This window comes from Eleutherodactylus coqui, chromosome 3 (genome assembly GCF_035609145.1).
Source record: "Eleutherodactylus coqui strain aEleCoq1 chromosome 3, aEleCoq1.hap1, whole genome shotgun sequence".
NCBI classification, from domain to species: Eukaryota; Metazoa; Chordata; class Amphibia; order Anura; family Eleutherodactylidae; genus Eleutherodactylus; species Eleutherodactylus coqui.
The window spans coordinates 116,539,415-116,563,815 of record NC_089839.1 but is presented as its reverse complement, the minus strand read 5'-3'; the positions used below and the strand labels follow the sequence as shown (position 1 = coordinate 116,563,815).

At 43.9% G+C, this 24,401-nt stretch overlaps 1 protein-coding gene across 2 annotated transcripts in view; it reads left to right on the top strand.

Moving 5' to 3' along the window:
• Nucleotides 1–10,852, top strand: part of ANAPC1 (anaphase promoting complex subunit 1) — a 127,032-nt gene extending 116,180 nt beyond the window's left edge. The window contains exons 43-47 of one of the 2 annotated variants that reach the window (XM_066595992.1): nucleotides 1,876–1,962; nucleotides 3,073–3,168; nucleotides 3,632–3,830; nucleotides 8,607–8,741; nucleotides 9,802–10,852. In XM_066595992.1, the coding sequence (XP_066452089.1) occupies nucleotides 1,876–1,962; nucleotides 3,073–3,168; nucleotides 3,632–3,830; nucleotides 8,607–8,741; nucleotides 9,802–9,917 (633 nt within the window). In that variant the 3' untranslated portion in view covers nucleotides 9,918–10,852. The remainder of the gene's footprint in view (nucleotides 1–1,875; nucleotides 1,963–3,072; nucleotides 3,169–3,631; nucleotides 3,831–8,606; nucleotides 8,742–9,801) is intronic. The other variant, XR_010791192.1, reaches the window with a different exon arrangement.
• Nucleotides 10,853–24,401: the final 13,549 nt, after the last annotated feature.

Here is a 24,401-nt window from a genome sequence, read left to right as displayed (position 1 = left end):
TAATGCCAACATGGGCCACTGCACTCCGAACAGAGCTGTCTGCAATGACAGCAGGCCTGGTAAAGAACTGATCGGTGGGGATCCCAACTGCTGGACCCCTGCCGATCAACTACTGATTACCGATCCTCAGGTCATCAATAGTAAAGTCCCAGAAAACCCCTTTAAGTGGTGAATGCTGTCTGAAGAGCAGATGTTCCACACCTGTGATTTTATGGAAGTAAATTGTTAAATGTTTTGCATTGTTATATTTATATACGAAATCTGATCAAATGCTTTTGTTTATGTAGATAATGAAAGTCATTGTCAAAAATCTAGGAAAGGGACGGGTGGGGTGACCACAGCTGTGCTCAGTCCTGTGACGCACACATTCAGGAAATTAATGGTCTTTCATCACATATCTGTTTGTGGTGTTTGTGCCAACTTGGCTTTACAGAGGAACCCTTATACCGAACCCTTTCTTAGGCCACATTCAGCAAAGTACAGTATCAGCCATGTGAATGAGATTTTATCTACATGCCCATATGGAGGTTCTGATCGGGTACCGATGATCTTCACTGTCTGACTGACTGTAGAGCCTCACAGATGACAACAGCTTGCAATGAGCCAAGGTGTAGATGAATAAATGATAAGTTACATTTAAACTTTGCAGTTATCCGATAGATGAGAATCATGTGACCGGGGACCGCTCACCGCGGCCCCTCGGTTACTGCTCCAAGCTTTCGGCTACCTTTAGTAGCCAGGAGCAAGGAGATTTTAAATTTCCCAGGCCCTCCCCAGCTTCTGCGCTTGCGTCCACTATTTTGTCTACAGGCGCATGCGCCAAAGCTGGGGAAGGGTCTACGGATAAGGATCCCGTCGGGGGACATCGCCTCATCACTGTCTGGATCCATGACGGGAGGTGAAAATTTAGTTGCTTTTTACTTTTATGTGGTCGCCGTAAAAAGGATAACGCGATCATGTGACCAAGAACCACGTACTGTGCGCATGCACACACACACACACTCCTTTTCCCCGTGAGATCCCCAGGCTCCTGGCAACATTATGTTGCCAGGTGCTGGGAGATTTTAAAATTACATCGGCAATCTGCGGCTTTTGCGCATGTGTCCATCATTTTGGTGACAAGCTTGTGCGCAAAAGCCGGGGTAAGGTCCGCGGATAAATCCGGGGCCTTAGGTACCTAATTTCATCCCCCCTCATGGATATGATCGATGAGGGGAGATGAAGCAAGCTTTTTTTCTTTTTTACACTTTTTAAAAACTTTTACCTGATCGGTGTTCTCCATTAGCAGGGAGTTTTTAAATTTACCGGGCCTCCTGGCCCCCTGTGCATGCGCGTGACACAGTGCCATCTGGCGCAGATGCTGGCGTCAGGTCCGGGGAGGACGGAAACACCGGGGGACATCGTGGAGGACGGGGGTGAGTATTCTCAGCTCCCCTTACAGAAAATACATGTATGTGAAGCCCATGCTTTCCAATGGGTTCTTTCAGGCTGCAAAAAATCACATGTATGGGCTTCACATACATGCGTTTTGTAGTGATGTTGCATCGCTACAAAGTCGTAGGATTTTGTAGCCAGTGTGAAACAGGCCTTAAAGGGAAACCACTTTTTTGTGTAGTAAATCACTTGGAATGCTCCTTGTTTGCTCGTTGTTAGTCGTTGCTACTATTACTGACAACTGTGCACGGTGTCTGCTGGAAACGAGCGTTTACTTCAGCGTCTCATTTAACATCTTCACCATGTTATGAATGGATGACAGACTGCTTGATTATGGTCACTGATGCCTTTTTAGAAATCTAAGTAGTTTGGACTGTAAAACTTACTGAGTATTATTTGTGCCTAATAAGTGGTCTAAGTCTTCTTCTCTTTCTGCATCAGCCCGAGGCAATCTCTGCATTCACTTCTGATCCGGCACTCCTATCCTTTGCTGAATATTTCTGTAAACCCACAACTGACATGGGCCAGGTAATAGTTTGTTAGATTCCATGTGTTGAGGCAAGGAGATCTGTGCTTTCAGACTTGAAACTAAAAGTGAATTTTATTAGTTGGGTTATGGCATAACCGCTCCATGGAGTTGCTCATGATTCAGTATAGATTCATTATTGAAACTTGTTGGCAATTGCAATGTTTTCCGGTGGTAAAAAAAGTTAGAAAGAAACTTGTAACCATTAAAAAAAAAAATGATCAGAGTTTTTACACGCCCACTTGTGAGTTTTTCTCTTAGTAGTAATGCAGTAACTCCATGGATCCATAGCAAAGTAACTGCACTTCTTATAAACGTTGGACATCTCAAAGAGCAACATATCAAAAGTTTTGATCAGTGGGGTTCTAGTTGTTGAGACCTTGCTGCTCACTCAAATGAAAGGGCTGTAGAGCTCACCCATGCACTGGGCCCCTTCAGCTGTCTTAGCTGCCTGTCAGCTACTCTCGGCAGCTGAAGACAGGCAAATAGAGGTCTATAGACATCTCTGCATCTGTCTTCAGCTAACGAGAGCAGTCGGCAAGCAACGAACACAGGCGAAGGGCATATCGCTTGGTGAGCGCTGCTGCCACTACATTTGAGCGAGCAGCGGGTTTTATAAATGAGGGAGGTAAAGCCCATTTACATGGGACAAACTGTTGTGCAAGCGATGCCTGACAGCGTGTCCCAGTGAAGCTCGTTCCTGAGCTGTTACACAGGAGCAAGTATCGCTGGATCACTCAGGGCGCGGCCAGTAAAGGGGTGGAGCAGGTGGGGAGCGTTGTCGTGTTTCATCTGGCTTTCATCTGCATTGACATAAGATTGCACTTATTTTACTCCTTTTAATTGGCCTTTAAAAAAAACAATACATTTCAGAAGGTCATTTCAAGTAGAGCAGCGGCACAGAACCGCTTTTACTGATTGCATGGTTGATAAGAGTAGGTGGTGTGCTACTGCAGACTTTATACAATAACAGAACCGGGGATTTCGGTTATAGGAATCGGTAAATAATTCTTAATGGCTAAATCTTTAGATGTCCAGCAATATTGGTTTATGGTTTTCGGAAAATAACCGCTTGTTTATTGTGCACTTTACAAATGTTTTTGTTGATTTAGAAACAAGACATTTTGGACTTGTTTTCATCAATTTTGTATGAGTGTGTAACGCAAGAGAACCCAGAGATGCTGCCTGCCTATATTGCAATTGACCAGGTAACATTATATGTTTTTATTTAATTTTTACTCCAGACTGCTTGTACTGCAACTACATGGACAATAAATACCTACTTGTTAGAGCTGTTTTATACGGCAAGATAAATTGGAACGAGCATGCAACTTGCTGTGAAGAGAATCGTATACGGTTCTCTTGGCATACGTTTACACTGAATAATATTTGGGTAGTTCCGATCGTTCACCAGATCCTAAACAGCCGCTGGTCAACCTTCTGCTGCCGCTTTCTATTCACATCATTGCCACACTTGTTTACATGAAAGGATTCGCAGCAGACGAATAATGATTTTTTGATTCTCACTAGAGATCCAATCAGCAAATCTAACGATTTGTCACTCATCGTTTGGTTGCTGCATATAAAAATTATCGTACAAACCACTGGATCTAACGAGTATTCACACAAAAATCGTCCTGTGTTCTATCACTTATGTTCATTATTTCAAAGGCTGTGAGAAGACTGGAACGAAGAGAAACCACAGAAACTTTTGAGCTGTGGCAGATCAAGTTGATTTTAGAGTTCTTCGGTTCACAGAACCTCCAGGAAAGGATGAAGAAGAACCCGAACCGCGGACTCTTTATGAACTCTGAGTTTTTGCCAGTGATGAAATGCACGATCGATAACACCCTCGATCAGTGGCTACAATGTAAGTGATTGAGCAGCTATAAAATAATGACTAGAGACGTGCGAACATGCTCGTTTAGAGCAAATACTCGAACGACTAGCTCTTTTTTCAAGTAACTTCCTAATCGGGCGAAAAGATTCGGGGGGCGCAGGGGGTGAGTGAGAGCTCCACCCCGGCGCCCCAGAATCTTTTCACCCGAGTAGGCAGTTCCTCGAGTAATTGCTCTAAACGAGCATGTTCGCTCATCTCTAATAATGACTTTTAAACACATTAGCCAAAGGGATAAAGGATTCAGGGTTTTCCTAAATTGTGCATATTACTTGGGTCTCCACTCCATTAATGGCCCTTTTACACACAACGATTGCACTGTACAACACAATGTTTGTAAATGATAAGCAAATAGGCGGCTCATAGTAACTTTAGTGCGCTGAATTCAAATATGATATCCATTTTTTTTCCTGCCACGTAAGGTTTTCCAATTATGATGAATAATGTAATCCAATTGCCATTGTATTGTATTTTTTGGAAATATGCCTATACAATTAATCCAGCCGGCTCGCTATTAACCATGCTTAATAGAAAGAATAACAAAAGTGATTGCGCAACTATTTCGCAATCGCTATTACACGCCGCATGCTGACTGAACACTTGAGGTTTATGTAACATATAGGGTATGTTTCCATGCGGTGTAAACACTGCAGATTATCCACCAGTAAATTGTAAAAGTCCGATCTATCAAAGCAATGCATTATTTACCCCACATGGTGAACGTCGCATGAAAAAAAAAATTAAGAACGCAGGAAATGTGCTTTTTTTTTTTGGGTCATTCTGTCGTCAAGAAAAAAATGCAATAAAAAGTAATCAGTCATATGTTTTCCAAAATGGTACTAACGCAAACTACAGGACGTCCCACAAGAAATGAGCCCTCGCACAACTATGTGGATGGAAAATTTTTAAAAGTATTGCGCGCAGAAGATGGCTTCAGAAAATAATATTTGAAAAATGTAATGTCTTTGAAATAAAAGTAAAAGTAGTAGAGCAAAGAAAAATGACTATATAAGTTTTTAGTATCGTACTAATCATACTGACCCATAGAATAAAGTTATCATATCATTTTTTTAGCAGTTTGTGGGCCGTAGAAACAAGACGCACCGAACGATTTTGGAATTTGTTTTGTTTTTTTCATTTTGCTCCACTTAGAACTTCTAAAAAGTTTTTCAGTACATTATATGGCACATTAAATAGCACCATTGAAAAACACAACTCGTCTGAAAAAAACAAGGCCTCATACATCGACGTTGATCAATAAATAAAGGAGTTACGGTTTTTTTCAAAGAAAAATAAATGCTTGGTCACTAAGGGGTTAAATAACTTAAAAATGAGATGCTGCTATTATTCAGTTTTACCAGTGTAATCAGCATGTTCTAATTTTACAGAAATGTATCAATTACCTTCCGTTATGAAAATTTTTTTAAATTGTTGCGCAGTGTTATCGCTCAAAATCCATTTTTTGAGCAATATTCGTTTTGTCTAAATGTCTGCCCATCGTGCACTTTTCATCCATCGCTGACTTCAGGCCCGTATGAAATCCTCGTCCCTCAAGATAAGATAAGACGGACCGTGTGCTGTGTCCTCCGCGGGCAGCGCTGATGACAGCTGATAACATTCTTTAACAGCTGTTAACAGCCACTATCCCGCTGGAGAATAGCGATGTATTTAGAGAACAGACCACCTGCTGTTCTCTAAATACATGCAATGAAGTACTAAAGGGCTAGATTAGCCCATTAGTACCAATGTAAAATAATTGCTGAAAACTGAAAAATTTTGAGCGCTCATCTGTGTGTGTAAATGCACCTTAAGCCACCTTTTCTAAAAGCATAACCAATGTTTCCAATCTTTCTTCGGAATTCAGGTGTTATTATTGGGGACTTCTGCCTCTGAACCTCCTCTGATTTTTTTAAAACTGGACAGTATTCCAGGTCTGACCTATTTAGTGATTTGTATGGAAGAAACGGTTCTCATCATGTGCCTCAGTGTCCCTTTTATTGTAATCATATTTATTAGCCTTAGTAGCAGCTGACTGGTACTGGGTGTTTTACTTTTAGCTTACTGTCTACTAATATGACCAAGTACTTTCCTGTGGACAATATGATGGTTTTCAGTAAGAGAAATACTCCAATGTCTCAATAAAGGAATGGCAGCATCCTGGGCGTAATGCAAAGCAGTAATTTATTCCTCCAACATCTAGCTACGTTTCAACCCCGTTTGGGTCTTTGCTTGACAAAGACCCCAGCGGGGTCGAAACGTAGCTAGATGTTGGAGGATTAAATTACTGCTTTGCATTACGCCCAGGATGCTGCCATTCCTTTATTGAGACATTGAAGTATATCTTTTTGGGGTTTCTGGAGCTCTTACCCCTGCATGTCTGGCGTGCATCCTATTGACTTGTTAGGCGTTTTTAATAGGTTTAAAAATCCTGAGGAGTGCTGGGAGTTAATCGAAGTAAATTTCAGTAAGAGAAAACAAGTAATCTTCTAGATATACCTTTTTAATGGCTAACAAAAATACACAATGTTAAAGCGAGCTGAGAGCCTACTTAAGTTCTTCCTCAGGCTTAATGGAATAGATCTGAAGAACAGTGTGTGTGTGTATATAATAAGGCACAGACCTGGTGTGATTTAATTTGCACATAAGACAGTACCAGAACAGGATGAGTAGAGGAGTAAATGCTTAATTAGTCCACTGATGAGGATGTAAAAGTTTTATGATCTTTAAATTGGTGTTAAGGCCCTTTTACACAAGACTATTATCATTCAGAGTTGTTCAGATCCCCGCTCTTCCACAGAAGATCCCGTGTAAATTCATGCAGAGACTGAACAACTGAGGGAGAGTCATTTAGTTTCTGCATGCAGACTCTCTGCTTACAGTGAATGGGGGCAGCAGGGGAAAGAGTGCTCTTTGGCCTCCATGCCGACAGCATTCTGAGTGATGCCAGCGATACTTGCTCCTGTGTAAAAGCACAGCAGTGAGCTTCACAGGGACGCGCTGTCAGTCATCATTTGCCCAACAGTTCGTCCCGTCTAAATGCGGCTTAAGAGAAACCAAATAATCTTGTAGATATGATACCTCCTAATGGCTAACAAAAAGACATGATGTTATGGCGTGCTGAGAACCTACTTTGGTGTTTTTCTTCAGGCTTATGGAGAAGCACGTGTGTGTTAATTTACACTTAACCCCTAATGACGTGGATCTTTTTTTTTTTTTTTTCTCCCTCTTTTAAAAAATCGTAACTCCTTTATTTATCCATCGACGTCGCTGTATGAGGGCTTGTTTTTTTTTTGCGGGACAAGTTGTAGTTTTCAATAGTGCTGTATAATGTACTGAAAAATTTCTTTAAAAATTCTAAGTGGAGTAAAATGAGAAACAACATTCGCCATTTTTCAGTGTGTCTTGTTTCTACGGCACACAAATTGCAACAAAAGCAACACAACTTTATTCTATGGGTCAGTACGATTACTATGATACTAAACTTTTATGTGCAATAACGTTTTAATTTTTCCGTCGACGTAGTTGTGCATCGGCTCTTTTTTTTGCGGGATGTCCTTTAGTTTACGTTGGTACCATTACGGGATGTCCTTTAGTTTACGTTGGTACCATTACAGGACACACATGACTTTTTTTGATCACTTTTTAGTGTATTTGTTCTTGGAGACAGGGTGACAAATGGCATTTTTGGCGTTCTTTATATTTTTTTCGGTTGTTGTTCACCTTGTGGGGTAAATAATGCACTACTTTGATAGATCGCACTTTTACGGATGCGGAGATACCAAATATGTCTTTTTGTTTTAGGAGTTAGATTTTTTTTATTAGAGACATGGCAAAAGGAGGGAGATTTAAACTTTTAATTGTGATGTCTGCATATTTGCTCAGTTTCCCATCAATTTCCTCATCTAGATCATTTATAAAAATGTTGAACACCACTGGGCCTAGGACAGAGCCTTGTGGTACCCTACTTGCCACATTCCTCTAATTGGATGTTTTTTATGACCACTCTTTGAGTACGATCACTCAGCCAGTTCTGAATCCACCTAACAGTTGCCTTGTCAATCCCATATTTGGTCATTTTTTCAATAAGTATATGAGATACTTTGTCAAATGCTTGACTCCCTCAAGGTTCTCAGCTCGCTATAACATCATGTATTTTTGTTTGCCATTAAAAGGTATCATATCTACAACATTACGTGGTTTCTCTTACTGACAATCGTCACATTCTGCTCTGCTGCTTAACATGATACCAAACCTTTTTTTCTTCTTCTTTGCTGTTGTCATTATGCCATGTAATATGTAATAACTAGAGATGAGCGAGCGTACTCGGCCACGCCCCTTTTTCGCCCGAGTACCGCGATTTTCGAGTACTTCCGTACTCGGGCGAAAAGATTCGGGGGGCGCCGTGGGTGAGTGGGGGGTTGCAGCGGGGAGTGGGGGGTAGAGGGGGAGAGAGAAGGCCCCCCCCCCTGTTCCCCGCTGCTACCCCCTGCGCCTCCCCCCGTCGCCCCCTGAATCTTTTCACCCGAGTACTGAAGTACTCGAAAATAGCGGTACTCGATCGAGTAATTACTCGAAACGAGTACGTTCGCTCATCTCTAGAACTGATGAAATATGTTCACGACTTGAGTGCAAAACAGTTTTTTCTTCATAACATGACACCTGCACATAATCAGACACTTATCTATTAATATAAACTATTGAGAGACAGATTTTTGCACTAATACTAAAAAAATAATTTGCTTCCTGCAGGTGGTGGGGATGTATCCTTGCACTCATATTTAGCTGGTCAGTCTATCGAAGACTCTCTGCTCAGTATGTTAGCCTGTTTCTTGGTTTACTATTCTGTGCCAGCTCCAAAGGAATTATCGGAAGGAAGATTAGAAGGTAATTTTATTTTAATTTTTTACAGATCCTCTTAAATGTATATTCTGCTAACCTCACGGTTTCATACTTTTCATGGTACTTTTATACCCATATTGCTTGAGGGTTCTGTATGCAGGTAAATAGAAACTGAAAGACAGATAAATAGTTACTGAGTGTTTAAAACTTTGCATAAATCAGTAGTACAAGGGGATATAAGAAACGTTTTTAATATATCCAAGAAAAATGTTTATTTTCCCCACTTATTACGCTCCTTCCTCCTCTTCCAGTCACCCTAAACTGTTCACTCACTCTGAAAGAGTGCTAAAATCTATTCTGGTAGACAAGACAGACTCACAGCTCGCTGTATGGGGAGGAGGAGCTGAGGTAAAGAAGCAGAAACACGCAGGGTTGCTGCAGCTACTAGCGAGCGTTTTACTGGTTTACAGCTATTAGAATCGCATGCATCATGCTCAGCACTTGTATCTGTTCCATGCTGCTGCTTTGCATGTGAGAAATGGTGATGAAGAGCAGGATCTCCTGTTCTGATTGTGCACTGTATGGGAGACATCAAAGCAGGTAGTTTACACACAGAGAAAAATTAGAAATGGAACCTGCAGAGGGAGAAACTGCTAAAGAAATCCAGGAAACACGTTTTATAATGGTGCTGTTGCTCATGTACAGGCAAGGCAGCTTATTCTGAAATGTCACCTGTTTAATTCAAAGTAAATATCTCATTGCATTGCAGAGATATTCACTGTTTATTGATGACCTCTCCTTAGGATAGGCCATCAAAATCTGATCTGCGTGGTCTGTTGATCAACTGATGGAAGGGGCCTTTTTAAGGTTCACAAATAGGATGGGGTTCCCATGTATTCAGGCTTGTTCTATTGACGTGAATGTGGTACTCAGAATGGCTGCTATAAATGTGGCGCTTGCAATACCAACTCGTTCATTCTTAGCGCCGCTACCCCTTCAGTTAGCTGATCGTGGGGGTCATGAGCTGTGAACTCCCACCGACCACATATTGATGGCTTATCTCAAAGTAAATAAAAATGTATCCACTTCTCTTATTTTCCTATAGGAAGTAACAGTTTTTCTGAGCTCCTCCTTAAATTCCGAGACCTCAAGATGCCAGTGAGAGCATTACTTAGGCTTGCACCACTACTTCTTGGAAATCCACAATCTATGGTCATCTAACAAACATCCGGTTGACTGGAACAGAGATCTCGAAGCTTCAAGCGAATTCAGGGCAACTGTTGTGTTCTAGACAATGAGCTTTATGTAATGGCGACATGTTCCAAAATGGAATATTTCTGTCCCCCAATACTAAGTATTAAGGTGGGGAGGCCCACTATGCATGGGAATATTATTGGGAAATCACATGGACTAGACATACAAACTCCTAATGCAGGCAGCGATGTGGAAGGGTTAATAAGATGGTGCCGGGAAGTTCCATAAGAGCTGTTGTCTCCTCTAGTGGTCCAGTAGATTTAGATGGTATCGTAATCCTGTGGTTGCTGTGGGATGCACCATTTTATCCATACAATGAAAGCACCAGCTTAATGTCCCTAAATGTTTGTGGCAAGAGAACTGGCAAGGGGTGACATACATAGAGAAAAGGAAATGCATTAGAACATCTAAATTTCATGGCCTCTCTAGTTGTAAGACTACAAGCAATAATTTACAGTTGTGAAAAGGAGTAGCATACTGTTTGTGGTTTTCAAACATTTGTGTATCTTACAAAGGGCAGAAGAATATGGAATTTGCAGTGATTTGTTCTCCATTTGATAGATTAAAGGGGTTGTTCAGGGCTAGAAGACCATGGCGGCTTTTATCCACCCTTGTCCATAAAGTTGTGTTGGCATTGCAGCTCCGCTCCATTGAAGTGAATGGGAGTTGAGCTGCAATACCTGAAACAACCCACAGACAATGATGGTGCTGCACTTGGGGCAAAACAAAAAAAGCAGGCATTCCTAACCCTGGACAACCCATTTTAAGGCCAAAGTGAAGTACAGTCATGTTTTATGTCTTAACGTGTCTTAAACACAGTGTATTTTATTATAATTATCAAATGTGATGCTGAAAAATGTTTGTACATAAAGTTTTGTTAAAATAAACGAAAATAAACAATGTCTCGTTTATGTCCTACTGAAATCAATACGGCAGGGTAGATTTCTGATGTGGATTTTTAGTTGATCCAGCTGCGGATCCACAAACAGATTAGGGCCTCCCTCACACAGACTGTTTTTTCAGCTGCTCCCATTTTTTTATTGGAGCCTCTCAGACAGCCGATTTTCAAGCTATTTTTAGACGTCACAACTTTTTTTTGGATTTCAATTCTGTAAAAGAATTCGAGCTGTATGTGCTACAGCGTGGGTTCGCCTAAGTGACCAATCCTGTTTGCGCCTTAATGACCAGGTCAAATTTGGGAATCTGACGTGTCATTTTAACATAGAATAACTCCGTTAAGGTTTCGCATATCCAAGTGATTCTGACATTTTTTTCGCCACATATACTTCATTTAGGTGGTAATATTAGGCCCATAGAATTTGTGTATATTTATTAAGTGCCAAAATTTTGAAAATTTGCAATTTTTCCACATTTTTAATTGCAATTTCTAAAATATATGCAAACAAAAGCTACAGATTTTTGATAAGATATATATTTCCATCTGTTTACTTTATTTTGGAAGCACATTGGAAAAACTTTTATTAACCATTCAGGAGACATACAAATTTAACATATTGAGGAACATTTTGTTTTCCTACGTCAAGCCAAGATCGCAAAGGCTCATAGGTGTCAGAATGATAGATACCCCTACAAATGACCCCATTTAAAAAAAATACACCCCTTAATATATTTACTGAGGGGTGTCATGAGTATTTTTACCCCACAGTGTTTTTTCAGGAGTTGATGCATTTTAGAGGAGAAAAAATAAAATGTCATATTTTTGGAAATACGTAGTTTTAAAGTGGTTTTTTTTCCCCCTATAGTGCACATGAAAATAAGGATTTGCGGCCCAAAATGGATACCCCTGTTTGTCCCATATTCAAAAACATACCCATTGTGGCCCTAATTTTATGTCTATATGCACAACAGGGCCCAAAAGGAAAGGAGCAGCCGGTGGCTTTCAGAACAGGAATTTTGCTTGAAGGTGTTTCAGGCCCCACTGCACACCGAGTCCTTGAGCTGCCAAAACTATAGAGAATTTCCACAAATGACCCCATTTTGAAAACTTAAACCCCTTAATGCATTCATCTAGGGGTGTACTGCGTTTTTTGACCCCAACGTTTTTGAATGAATCTAAGCCGCGCAGAAGGAAAAAATGACAATTTTGATTTTTCTGGCAATTGTATCACTTTAAAAAGTTTTTGTGTTTTTTGGTACAGCACACGTATGAATGAGAAACATACCCATTGTAGCCCTGATCTGCTTACAGCAGGGGTCCCCAACTCCAGTCCTCAGGGACCACCAACAAGTCATGTTTTCAGGATATCCTATAGAGAGAACATCTGTAGCAATGTGTGAGGCACCGACAATAATTACATCACCTGTTCAATACTGAGGAAATCCTGAAAACATGACCTGTTGGTGATCCCTGAGGACTGGAGTTGGGGAACATTGGCTTACAGGACACATGGCTAGGCCTATAATGAGGGAAGACTCTTTGGCTTTCGGAACACAACTGAATAAATTCCAGGCCCCACTGCTCACTTGTAGAGCCATCAAGGTGTCAAAATAATAGAACACCCCCCCACAAGAGACCCCATTTTGAAATCTAGACCCCCCTCAGCCCATTTAGGTGTGTACTGAGCATTTTGACCCCACAATATTTTGCAAAAATTATTATAAAATATGTGAATAAGTAAATTAATTTTTTTTCATAAGTACTAATTTAATGGCAGTTTCCTTTGTTTTAAGCAGGAAAAACTGGGGATACGCTCGACAAATTTTATAGCACTAGTTCTGTGTTCAGGATGGAACACCCATTGAATTTCAGGGCACAACTGAATAAATTCCAGGCTCCATTGAACACTTGTGCAGAGAAAAAAAAATGACTCCCTAAAAATATTCTCCTCCCCCATGCTTTCTGGCATTTCCTAAATTTTAGATAAAAGTAATAATGTAAAACCGTGTGGTATGTCTCAAAAGAGGGGTAATTACAGAGTCCTGCTTGGGATGGGCACATGGAGCAATAGAACCGGGTATCCCCCCTCCTCCTCCCATGCTTGCTGCAAACCAGACACTATTGGTGGGGGGGGGGGGGGTATTTTTTGACCTCAAAGGCAGGAATGGGAGGTAGAAAGTGGCGCTCTCTGAGACTTCGGAAGCTTGCTGAGGTGCGGCGGTCTCAAACAGAAGGCGCTCAAAAAGCTGCTTGTAGAACTGCAGGAAGGCGAGTGTTCCCGGAGATTTCTTGTAAATTTACGTAGGCATTGCAGGTAGCTCACACGGCCGTATGTGAAATCCGCTTGCGGAGGCCTGCAGAGGATCCTAGCTGTGAGCTCATCCGTGGCCCTGAGTACAGCCGCGTAATGTTATGTGCATAACTGCATACTCACACACTTGGCAATGATGCCGGGTACCTGCAATTTGTGCACAATGTAATTTGCATCTAGGCTGCGGTTATATCCGTGACCATAGAGCACAATGGGCTCTATGTCGTGGATATCCGCAGTAAAATAGAACATGCTGCATTTTATTTTCTGCAAGTGGATTACTTAATTCGGACCCGCAAATGAGTGGCCCCCAGTGAACTCTCCCTAATCTCGGCTACTCTTGCTACCCGGAAGCAGGGAGATTTTAAATTTGCCGGGCTCCCCGGCTTTCTGCGCATGCACCCGACATTTGACATCTAGCGCACATTTGCAGAAGATAGCACGAGGGGAGCTGAAACTTTAACATTATTTCACTTTTTATTTACTTTTATGCCATCGCCGTTATCCATTGGGTATGGTGACTGTGATCGATGGTCGCTCACTTTGCCCCCCCCCCCCCCCCCCCCGCAGCCCCCTGATAGCTTGAGACTATTGGCAGGGAGCTGTCACATGAAGAGACCCCAGGGCTTTGCTTTACAGCACCAGCGTGTTACGGCCTTGTAGAATAAAGCCCTGCCACGCAGGATGTAAAGCCCAGCCACCCAGAACGTAAAAACCCTATGGGTGGTCACAAAGGGGTTAAAGCACTTTAGGAAACTCATTTTATGTGGTTTTTTTTTTTTTTTAATAATTACCTTTTTATTAACAATTTTCCATTACAATTCCAAAAAAACAAAAAGAAAAAACAAAGAGAAGAAAAAAACAGAGAAACCCTTTTCATTGTTAACATATTGAAATGTAGTAATACTGTGGCAATATCCAAATTATACCGGGACTACAGCGCAGACTAGAGCATATATATATAACCTATTGAAAAGGAACAAAATAAGGTAGGATGAAATAACATGAAGTAAAATAACATGAAATAAAGGAGGGACACTTCTGATCGAGACTGTTGAATTATTTGAGTCCTAAAATCTATCGAATTTACCATTCTACCGTATGTTTCCAGGGTTTGGGTAGGGCGGGGGGGGATTTCGGTCCACGGAGGGGAAGCTATAACATGTGGAGGGTCAGCAGGTCCGCCTCATCTGGGTTTAGCAGTTAAGGGAGGTGGCATTGCCTTTTCCTGTCCTTAGGGATTATTGGCCATATAGTCTATCCAGGTTGCCCAAAAGGTCATTCGTGGGCCCCCGGAAGCAAATCTTCGTGAGTATGCCTCCTCTAAATGAAATGTGTGGTTTACTAAGTTCCTTACTTCCAGTACGGAGGGGGCTTCCTTTGCTTTCCAGTGTTTGGCAATTGCCATACGTGACGCTAGGAGAATGTGTGAGGTGAGCGCCGCGTAGAAGGGGGATAAATTCTTTGTGTTCAGAAAACAAAGGGCCAGGGACGGGTCGGGGACTACATATTGGTGGGTGACTGAGTGAATGAAGTTGAACACTGTGTTCCAAAACGATCTTATGACTGGACAAAGCCACCACATGTGAAAATATGTGCCTTTCGCACCGCACTCTCTCCAGCAGGTCTCCGGGATTAAATTGTTCATCTTAGATACTCTAGCTGGGGTAAGGTACCAGCGAAGGAATATCTTCTGGGATCTTTCCCAGTGTGCAATTCCATGCGATATTTTTTGTCCATGCAAGCGCCCTTCTCCAGTCTTCCAGACTGAATGTTTGTTTAAAGTCGAGCTCCCATAGCGTCATATGGGCTGATTTGGTTTGGGAGATCTGAGAGAACGAGCTCTCGTAAAATGTAGAGATGCCTCTGGAGACCTCTGTTGATAGCGAGTAGAAAGTAAAGGCCGTTTTGGGAAATATTGGTTTACGAATATCCAGGGATTGAAGTGCATATCTCAATCTTAAAGGGGTTGTCCCGCGCCGAAACGGGTTTTTTTTTTTTTAACCCCCCCCCCCCCCCCGTTCGGCGCGAGACAACCCCGATGCAGGGGTTAAAAAAAACAAACGGAGAGTGCTTACCTGAATCCCGGCGGTCCGGCGTCTTCATACTTACCTGCTGAAGATGGCCGCCGGGGTCTGCTCCCTCCGTGGACCGCAGCTCTTCTGTGCGGTCCATTGCCGATTCCAGCCTCCTGATTGGCTGGAATCGGCACGTGACGGGGCGGAGCTACACGGAGCCGGCATTCTGCACGAGCGGCTCCATTGAAGAGAGCAGAAGACCCGGACTGCGCAAGCGCGGCTAATTTGGCCATCGGAGGGCGAAAATTAGTCGGCTCCATGGGAACGAGGACGCCAGCAACGGAGCGGGTAAGTATAAAACTTTTTATAACTTCTGTATGGCTCATAATTAATGCACAATGTACATTACAAAGTGCATTAATATGGCCATACAGAAGTGTATAGACCCACTTGCTGCCGCGGGACAACCCCTTTAAGTGTGAGAAGCCCAGTTTACTAGGGAGATTGAATTTCCTGCTTAATGTAGGGAAGTCCATTATATCAGCCCCTTCCCATAGATCTCCTACTTTCTTCACCCCAGCTCTCTCCCAGATCCCAAATTCAAAGTCCGGGAGTATAGAGGATAGGAATCTCAAGGGGAGGGATATGACCGAGACCTTTTCCGCGTTGGATGTCACTAGTTGTTTCCAAATCTGCACCGATACCAGAAGACTTGGTAGGCTACGAGTCGGTAGCGGGGGGGGGGCTAACTCCAAGGAGGGAGATCAGGGGGGCTCCCAATGTTGCTTTTTCTATGCTCACCCATTTTTGGGGGGATGAGGGGACCCACCAGTGTTTAATTTGATCTAGTATAGTGGCTGCGAAGTATCGCTTAATATCTGGTGCTCTCATACCTCCCAGTTCGTATGGTTTTGCTATAGTGGCGAATTTTATCCTGGCGTGGGATCCTCCCCAAATGAATTGGTTAATCAAGGCTTGGAGTTTGGTTATGAATTGGGACGGAATTGGGATTGGTACTGTTCTGAAAACATATAGGATTCGGGGTAGTATCATCATTTTGACTGCCGCTATTCTACCTGCCCAGGAGATGAAGGGTTTACGAAACTTACTTAGAATCTTGGGGATACTGGTAAGAAGTGGAAGATAGTTTTTGGAGAAAGTGAGGGAGCTGGGGTATGCTATGTTGATGCCCAGATAAGGCATGGAACTGCTGCACCAGGTGAAAGGGAATGCTTCCGTAATGCTTTGGGTCGTCTTGGAATCCAGGCCTAAATTTAACATTTGGGATTTTGTGTTGTTGATTTTATAATACGAGACTTCTCCAAATTGGGCTAAAGTGGACTGGACATGTGGCAGAGAAGAGGTTGGGTTAGTAATGGCTAAAATGACGTCGTCTGCATATAAACCAATCTTATGCTCTTGTGATGCTACTTTGATCCCTTGAACGTTTGGATTAGTCCTAAATTTTTCAGCCAGTGGTTCCATTACCAAGGCAAATATTAGGGGGGAAAGGGGGCACCCCTGTCTTGTACCATTAGAGATGGCAAATGGAGAGGAAAGGCATCCCGAGGCGAATACCCTTGCTGACGGGGCGGAGTACAGTGACATAATTGCTGTCTTGATATGCCCTGAAAATCCAAACCTCTCCAGGGTGGCTTCCAGGAATCCCCAATGGATTCGGTCGAATGCTTTCTCAGCATCTAGTGCTAAGAGCATAGCAGGTGTTCTGTTCCTTTCGGCCACCCTGACCAGGTCTAGAAAGCGACGGGTGCCATCCGGCGCCTGTCTTTGGGGGACAAATCCCACTTGGTCTGTTGCTACTAATACCGGAAGGATTGTGAACAGTCTCATACTAAGAATTTTCGCGTAAATTTTCACATCTGTGTTCAACAGGGAGATAGGTCGGAAATTGGCTGGGGATGTATTCTCCTTCCCTGGTTTGGGGATTGTAACTATCAAAGCTTCTAACATCTCGGGTGGGAAGGAGCCGTTTTCCATCGCCCCGTTGAACACAGACGCCAGATGCGGGGCCAAGAGCGTAGCGAATTTTTTATAATAACCATTTGAAAATCCGTCCGGGCCTGGGGTTTTGTGAGGTTTAAGTATTTTAATTGCGTCCTCTACTTCCCGAGAGGAGATCGGAGAAGAGAGATTTTCTATTTGCTCGGGAGACAGGCGGGGGAGGTTCACACTTTGTAGGAAGCTTTGGATTTCTTCCTTTTGGGGATGATATATGTTTTGGTTATTTTTTAAGTTATATAAGGAGGAATAATATGCAGCAAATGCGTTTGCCATTTTTTGGGGATGGAAGATTTTGCTGCCCTGTGGGTCGAGGAGGTATCCAATCCTCTCTTTAGTTCTAAGATCTTTGAGCTGCTTTGCTAATAAGGCCCCCGTCCTATTGTCGTGCGCATAGAATTGCATTCTGAGTTTTTGAAACGCGATGTCATGTTTAAAAACCAACAGGTTTTGTAGCTTCGCCCGAAGGTTAAACAGATCCGTTGTCCTTTGTGGGGTAGGTTTATTTTTATTTAACGCTTCTAGAGATTTAATTTTGCCCATTAGGAGGTTAAATTCCTCTTCTCTCTTCTTTTTGGCTCTTGCTCCAAGTTTAATAAATATGCCTCTCATGTAGGCTTTGTGCGTATTCCATACTGTGGAGATGTTCGGAACTGATCCTATATTGTTTGCAAAAAATCCTTCTAGTTCCTCTTTAAGAGGTAGTTCGTGCTCAGGATGGTTTAAAGTGTACTCATTCAATCTCCATGGGAATGATGGGGAGTAGTTAAATTTCTCTTGGAGCGTTAAGGATATGGGGGCGTGGTCAGACCATGATATTGTTCCTATATCCGCCTGCAAAACCCCCTCTAGGCCCACCCGCGGCAGCAGGAACACATCTATCCTAGAATAAGATGCATGCGGCGCAGAGAGAAACGTGTAGTCCCTCTCCGACCCATGCATGCACCTCCACACGTCGTATAATCCTTCTGAGTGTGTGATTGGGGCAATGGGTGACATGCCCCTGCCGCTCGCGGTGGAGTCCAAAGTAGGGTCCATCACTGAGTTCAAATCTCCTCCGATCACCAAACTCCCCTCTCGAATTTTTGCCACTTCGGAAAGAACATGTTTGAAGAATTTGGCCTGCCTTTTAAATGGGAGGTAGACATTCACTAGAGTGTATGTGGTGGCGTTAATTACGCAGACTAATATTAAAAATCGTCCGCCTGGGTCTACGTATACGTTTTTTTGGGAAAATGTAACGTTCCGGCTAATGGCTATCATGACGCCTTTCTTTTTTTTCCCTTCGTTTGATGCCAGAAAAATGTTTGGAAATCTAGGGTGGTTGCAGGGGGGATGTTTATCTCTTAGGAAGTGTGTCTCTTGGGCGAGGAAGATGTCCGAGTGGGACTTGAGGGCCTGTCTCCAAAGCATGCTACGTTTATAGGGGCTGTTCAGGCCTTTTACATTTAGGGATGTGATATTAATGGGCATAACTGGTAGGTGGTTTATACGCTGGGGAGTCGTTGTGTTTTTTCATATTAAGTATGATGGGGGGTAGGGAAGCGGCCTCCTTCTGAACCTTTTATAACTATGTTTGACATAAGGAAAAAAAAACATCATCAACAATTAACAGAATCAAAATATTGTTCACCCAGCGCCTATCTGCACTGGATGAATAAACCTTAGGGAGGGGTGGCATTTCTAACCATCCACTTTAGGCTCCGTAAGGGAGAAATATAACGATGGGTTTAAGACCCTTTACAACATCAATTTATGCGTGTCTGCCATGCTTATCTGCTGTTCTCCAGTCTTGTTCGATTCTCGTAGGAGATTCTACCGCCGTCCTCAGGGGCTTCTGAAGGATAGGGATCCCCCATTGTTTCAGGAACGAGACGCCTTCTTCTGGCGAGGTGGCAACCTGGATAGTTCCGTCTTTTGAAATCAGTAGCTTGGTTGGGAATCCCCATCTGTATTTGATGTGCGCCTCTCGTAATGCTGCTGTAACTTCCGCAAACTTTCTCCGAGACTGCAGAGTGGCGGCTGAAAGATCTGGGAAGATTTGTATGTCTTCATATGGAGCCGGTAGTGTGCCTCTACGCCTTCCAACTGCCAAGACTTCCTCTTTTATCTTATGGAAGTGTATTCTTGCTAAGATGTCTCTGGGGGCTGACTCAGGGACAGAGCGTGCTTTTGGAATTCTGTGGGCTCTGTCGATTGCATACTCGATCTCGGGAAGGTCCGGGAGGAGCGTTTGGAGTAATTTGAGTATATATTGTGGAATGTCAGGGGGGGACACAGTCTCCGGAACTCCCCTAAATTTGAGATTTTCTTCTAGATCGGTCTTCCAAATCTATGACCTTCTCTCTCAAATATGCGACTTCTTCTTCCATACTACCCTGCGCATCTACCAACTCGTTGTGGGCTTTGGTAAATTCTCCCATTTTCCGTTCAAGGTGGTCAGTTCTGGTAGCTAGGTGGTCGATGTTAGATTGTAATTGACCGGATAGGTTCTGTATATCTTTGGAAATGTCCTTTTGCAGCGAGATTAGCATATTCTTCAAAGCGTTTATAGTTAAGGGACTTTCAGAGTCGGGATAAGCTTGGAGACTGTTGATAGGCTCTGTCTGCGGGGGAGTTTCTTGTGGATTGTTATTTTGGCTCTTTTTTGCTGCTGGTCCTTTTGGAGAGGGAGAGGCTGGTGGAAGGTCCTGAACGTTCCTTTTCCCTCCGCTTCCAGGGGAGGTGTTGGGATTGGCTAGGCTAGGCGAGAGAGATCCTGTGGAGGAGTAGGGAGACAGAGCCGCAGGGCGTTGGGTGTTGGGTATTTCTTCGGTTACGGGGATGTTTGAATGAGATGTGGCGGGTTTGTTTTTGTTGCTCTGTGTGCCAGACGGGAAGTACTCTGAGAGTCTCCTGGGGGCCGTTGCTTTAATACGTCGCTTAACCATCCTGTATAGTTAATGCTTGGATATGCGCTGTGGATTAGTCGCTATTTGTTGTATAGTGTCCCCCCAGGTGGCGATTTTATGGAGGCGTTGGAAGGCGTAGTTGTTTGTTAAAAGTTCCTTTAGGAGCTCATTGATGTCGAGTGATCTTGTTATGTGTCGCTATGGAGCCTCATGTGGCGGGTGGAGTTAGAACATAGGGTCCTGCTATTCCATCTCGAGTGCCTTAGGTAGCGCTCCTGTGGAGTTTCGAAGATTTGTTAAGTGTGGCTTTGCCTGATAAGAGTCCTTTCTTTTTAGAACTATCAGTATTTGCTGAGAGGAGAGTATTTAGGATTGAGGAGTCCGCTGGGTCGCACCGGGAATTTGATATTTGCGTCTGCGAGGCGCGCGATGTATTGCTTCCTTAGGTGTTGCGGAGGCTGGGACTTGCTGCCAGGCTATTTTGTAATGCTGAGGAGGCTATATAGTGTTTTTCTGTCAGTACCCTTTGGCACAGGGACTGTCTTTGGGAGTTGCTGACAATTTCTGTATAGCAGTCTGGCTGTGTAGTTATTCAGCCACAGATCACTTGGCAGTAAGATGGGGAGGTATTCTCCTTATAATTGACTGTGGGTCCCCCTTCTCACCACACTTAGGGGCCTCGTTGCTCTTTCACAGGGGGGGTTGAGGGGGAATTTTCAGCACCCCTTCTCTCAGGGCTCTCCTGGCTGCAGGTGTTAGCCTATGCAGGGCCTAAACCCTGAAGGCCTCAGCGTCCTTTATATGTCCCCCAGGCTTATATGACTGCCTGGAAGGGGGTGCAGGGGGGTCTGGGTCTTGCGGGGACTATGTCCCTCCATCGCGGGCCCCCTCCTTTTTCCCCGGCTGCCGCAGCTGAGCGGGCCTTGTCCTCCCCCCTCTCCACAGCGTCCTACCTCCCCTTGTGCTGGGATCGCCGGCCGCTGCCTGTCCGCTGTGTTTCCGCGCCCCGGGGGGTCCTCTTCTGCTGCCGCAGGGGCTCCCTTTCTCTCCTCCTCAGCCGCTTCTGCCTCCGATTCTTCCGGCGCTCACTTCCGGCTGACGCGGCCCCGGTACTTCAGCCCGCGGCTTCTTCAGGGCCTCCAGGCCGCACCGCACTCCGCGGCCGATTGGGTCCTGGGACGTCTCAAATCGCTCCTCCGGTCACTAGGGAGCTTGCTGTCTGCTTCCCGGGTCTCTCCCTTGGATCGCCTCGCTGGTAGGTGCCCAGAAGAAAAAATCTGCAGAGGAGCCCTGGTTCCTGCGACTTTTCCGCTGCTCGGCAAGCCACGCCCCCCCATTTTATGTGGTTTTTATGTCGTATTTGTGGTAAAGAATTCCATGTGAACACACATGAAGCTTGAGCGATACTTTCCTATTGTCGGGCCTGGTGCTAGTTTCTGGAGTTTTGATGCCCGGGCTTCCACAATTAGATGTTGTTGATGCAGTAAAATTGCTAGGGGGTTTTTGCTTTTAAATTAAAGCAATGTGGATTCGTTGCTGAAGAACACCCGGTTCCTTCCCATAGCAGTCCAGTTTCATTATTCAGTGTCAAAGGGCAGTACATGTAATGGGTGCTGTGAGACATAATGTCCTTCAGCCAAGCGCCTGGAAAGGGTTCTGATAGATACAGGGGTGTAACGATGGTGCCACCAGTCTTTGGATGATGGACAACGAAACAGTTGGAGCTGTTTTGTGCTTATCAGACCATCCCTCTGTACTGGTGGTCTGTCGAGGGCGCTCAGAGCCCGGTCGCCTTGTGTGCCCTCACGTGTGCACTGGTCCCAACACCTCCTAACAGTCTGGTTAGAACAGCCCAGGTGGGAGCAATTCGTTGATGCGACCATCCAGCTTCTTGCATTCCAATAATGCGCCCCTCTCAGACCCAGAGAAGAGATTTCACCCGATACCAGAGTCGTAGAGGTGTCTACACAAGCGTAGAAGAGGCCCCTACACACAAGCAGCCTCTGAAAGCCTTTTATAGGCCAAGGGAGGGAACCACTTTTAGGATTTCTGTTGGCAAGATCGTTTATCTAATCACGCCACAACTCTCATAATTTGCATTTTTGCTTGAGATGTAACTGCATGCCGAGTTGTACAGCAAAACGACAGCTTCTTTCTAGGGGGGGGGTTGTTTATGACCGTGTATTAACATCATAAAAAAACACACAAGGCTCTGTTCACATCTGTATTGGAGGCGACTAGCTTCCTTCATAGATACCATCACATTTTTTTGGTTAAAAAAAGAAAAAAAATGCAGCAGCGTATTTTCCGGTAGATTGATGGACTCCATAATAAGTCAGTGAGAGCCATTGGACCCCATTGATGATTTTCATGTGACAAATCTGGCAGTCATTCTTGCTGCTTTGCTTCTTTGATGGAACAGAAAACCGAAATGGCAAAACAGATGAGAACAGAGCCAAATGAGGTCATCTGAAGCAGACATATCCACCATATTGTAAAGGGCCACTCCAGCGACTTCTATTTACTTTTTATTGATTCATTATGTAGTCCCTCCACCCCTTCCCCAACCAGTACATAAAAGTGAGCTGGTGTTAGCTCGGTTAGTAGTTATTCCTTTCTGACTGAAACTCCCAGCCTCTCTTTCCTTAGAAGGTCATGTGATCTCCGTTCTAACCAGCTCCGATCTGTTTGGAGGTTATGGATTCATGTTCTAGTCATTTTCTCAGTCTGTGTGATTGTTACCTGATCCATACCACAGTTCTAATAGGGAAAACCTCATGCTCCTAACTGGAGTTTATTTAGGTGAAAATAGGTAATGATAAAAGTGATCAACATAATTTTTTTTTTTTATAAAGAACATTTAATGGTGATTCTAGTAGCATTTCACTTCCTTATTTCAAATATGTTAGAATGTATCCATCAGGCAGGGTTTTTGTTACACACGTATCAAGTTTTATAAAATGAGTACTTCTGTAAGTCAATATAATGCGAAATACAGTTTACCTAGAAAGATTGATGATGATTGATCATTGTGGCCCTAATTTTATGTCTGCATGCACAACGTGGCCCAAACCGGAAGCATTGAAGTTCACCATTATCTGTAAAAGTTAAAAACAGTTGATCACGTGACCAGAGACCACTCACAGTGGCCCTCAGTCACTGCTCCAAGCTCTTCACTACCCTTAGTAGCCAGGCGCAAGGAGATTTTAAATTTCCCAGGCCCACTCCAGCTTCTGCCATTTTGCCAACGGGCACATTCACCAAATTGGGGGAAAGGTCCGCAAAGAAAGATCCCGTCAGGAGGCCATTGCCGGAGACCTTAAGTAAGTAATTTCACCTCCCCTCATGAATCGGATCCGTGACGGAAGGAGGTGAAATTTTAACTTTTCTTTTTTTTCACTTTTACATGATCGCTGTTGTCCACTGGATAGCGGCGATCATGTGACCAGGGACTGCATCACCCTGTGAAATCACTAGGCTCTCTGCTACATTTGCTAGCCAGGAGCAGGGAAATTTTAAATTACCCCGGCAATCCGTGCCTTTTCCGCATGCGCCCGCCACTGCGGCGATGGGCTCGTGTGTGCAAAAGCCAGGATAAGGTCCACAGATAAATATGGGGGCCTTGGGTACGTAATTTCATTCCCCTTCATTGGATAATGGCGATGATGTGACCGAGAACCGCATACAGCGGTCCCCAGTGATCTCTCTCTGCTCCCTGCTACATATGCTAGCTGGGAGAAGAGGGATTTTAAATCTTCTGGGGCGCGAGCCCTTCTGTGACATAATGTCCCGGAAGGAACAGATCACCGTTGGACATCACGGAGGACGGGAATGAGTATTTTCACCTCCCTCCATGGATCCGATCCATGAGGGGAGGTGAAACTTTAACTTTATTTTACTTTCTTTTTAACTTTTCCATGATCACCGTTATCCATTGGAGCCAGGAGACTTCAAATGTCCCGCGGCAATCCAGTCTTCTGGGATGCGTCGCCATTTTCCAAAGTCTGAAGGTCCTTTTCGCACCAGATCGTCACGGGACATCGCAGAGGATGGGGTGAGTAGTTTCAGTCCCTCTCATGGATGCGATGTATGTGACAAGCTGAAAACTCTAACTTGTTTTCACTTTTTATTTACTTTAATGAGATCGGCGCTATCCATTTGAAAGTGCTGATCACATGACGGGGGGGGGGGGGGTTGGGGGGGGGGCGCGGCTTTTCCCCATGACAGCTCAAGGTCACTAAATTCTGGTATTTCTCATGTGAATGGCACAGCAGGGACAGGAAGTCTCACTATATTTGAAAGCAATGGCTTAAA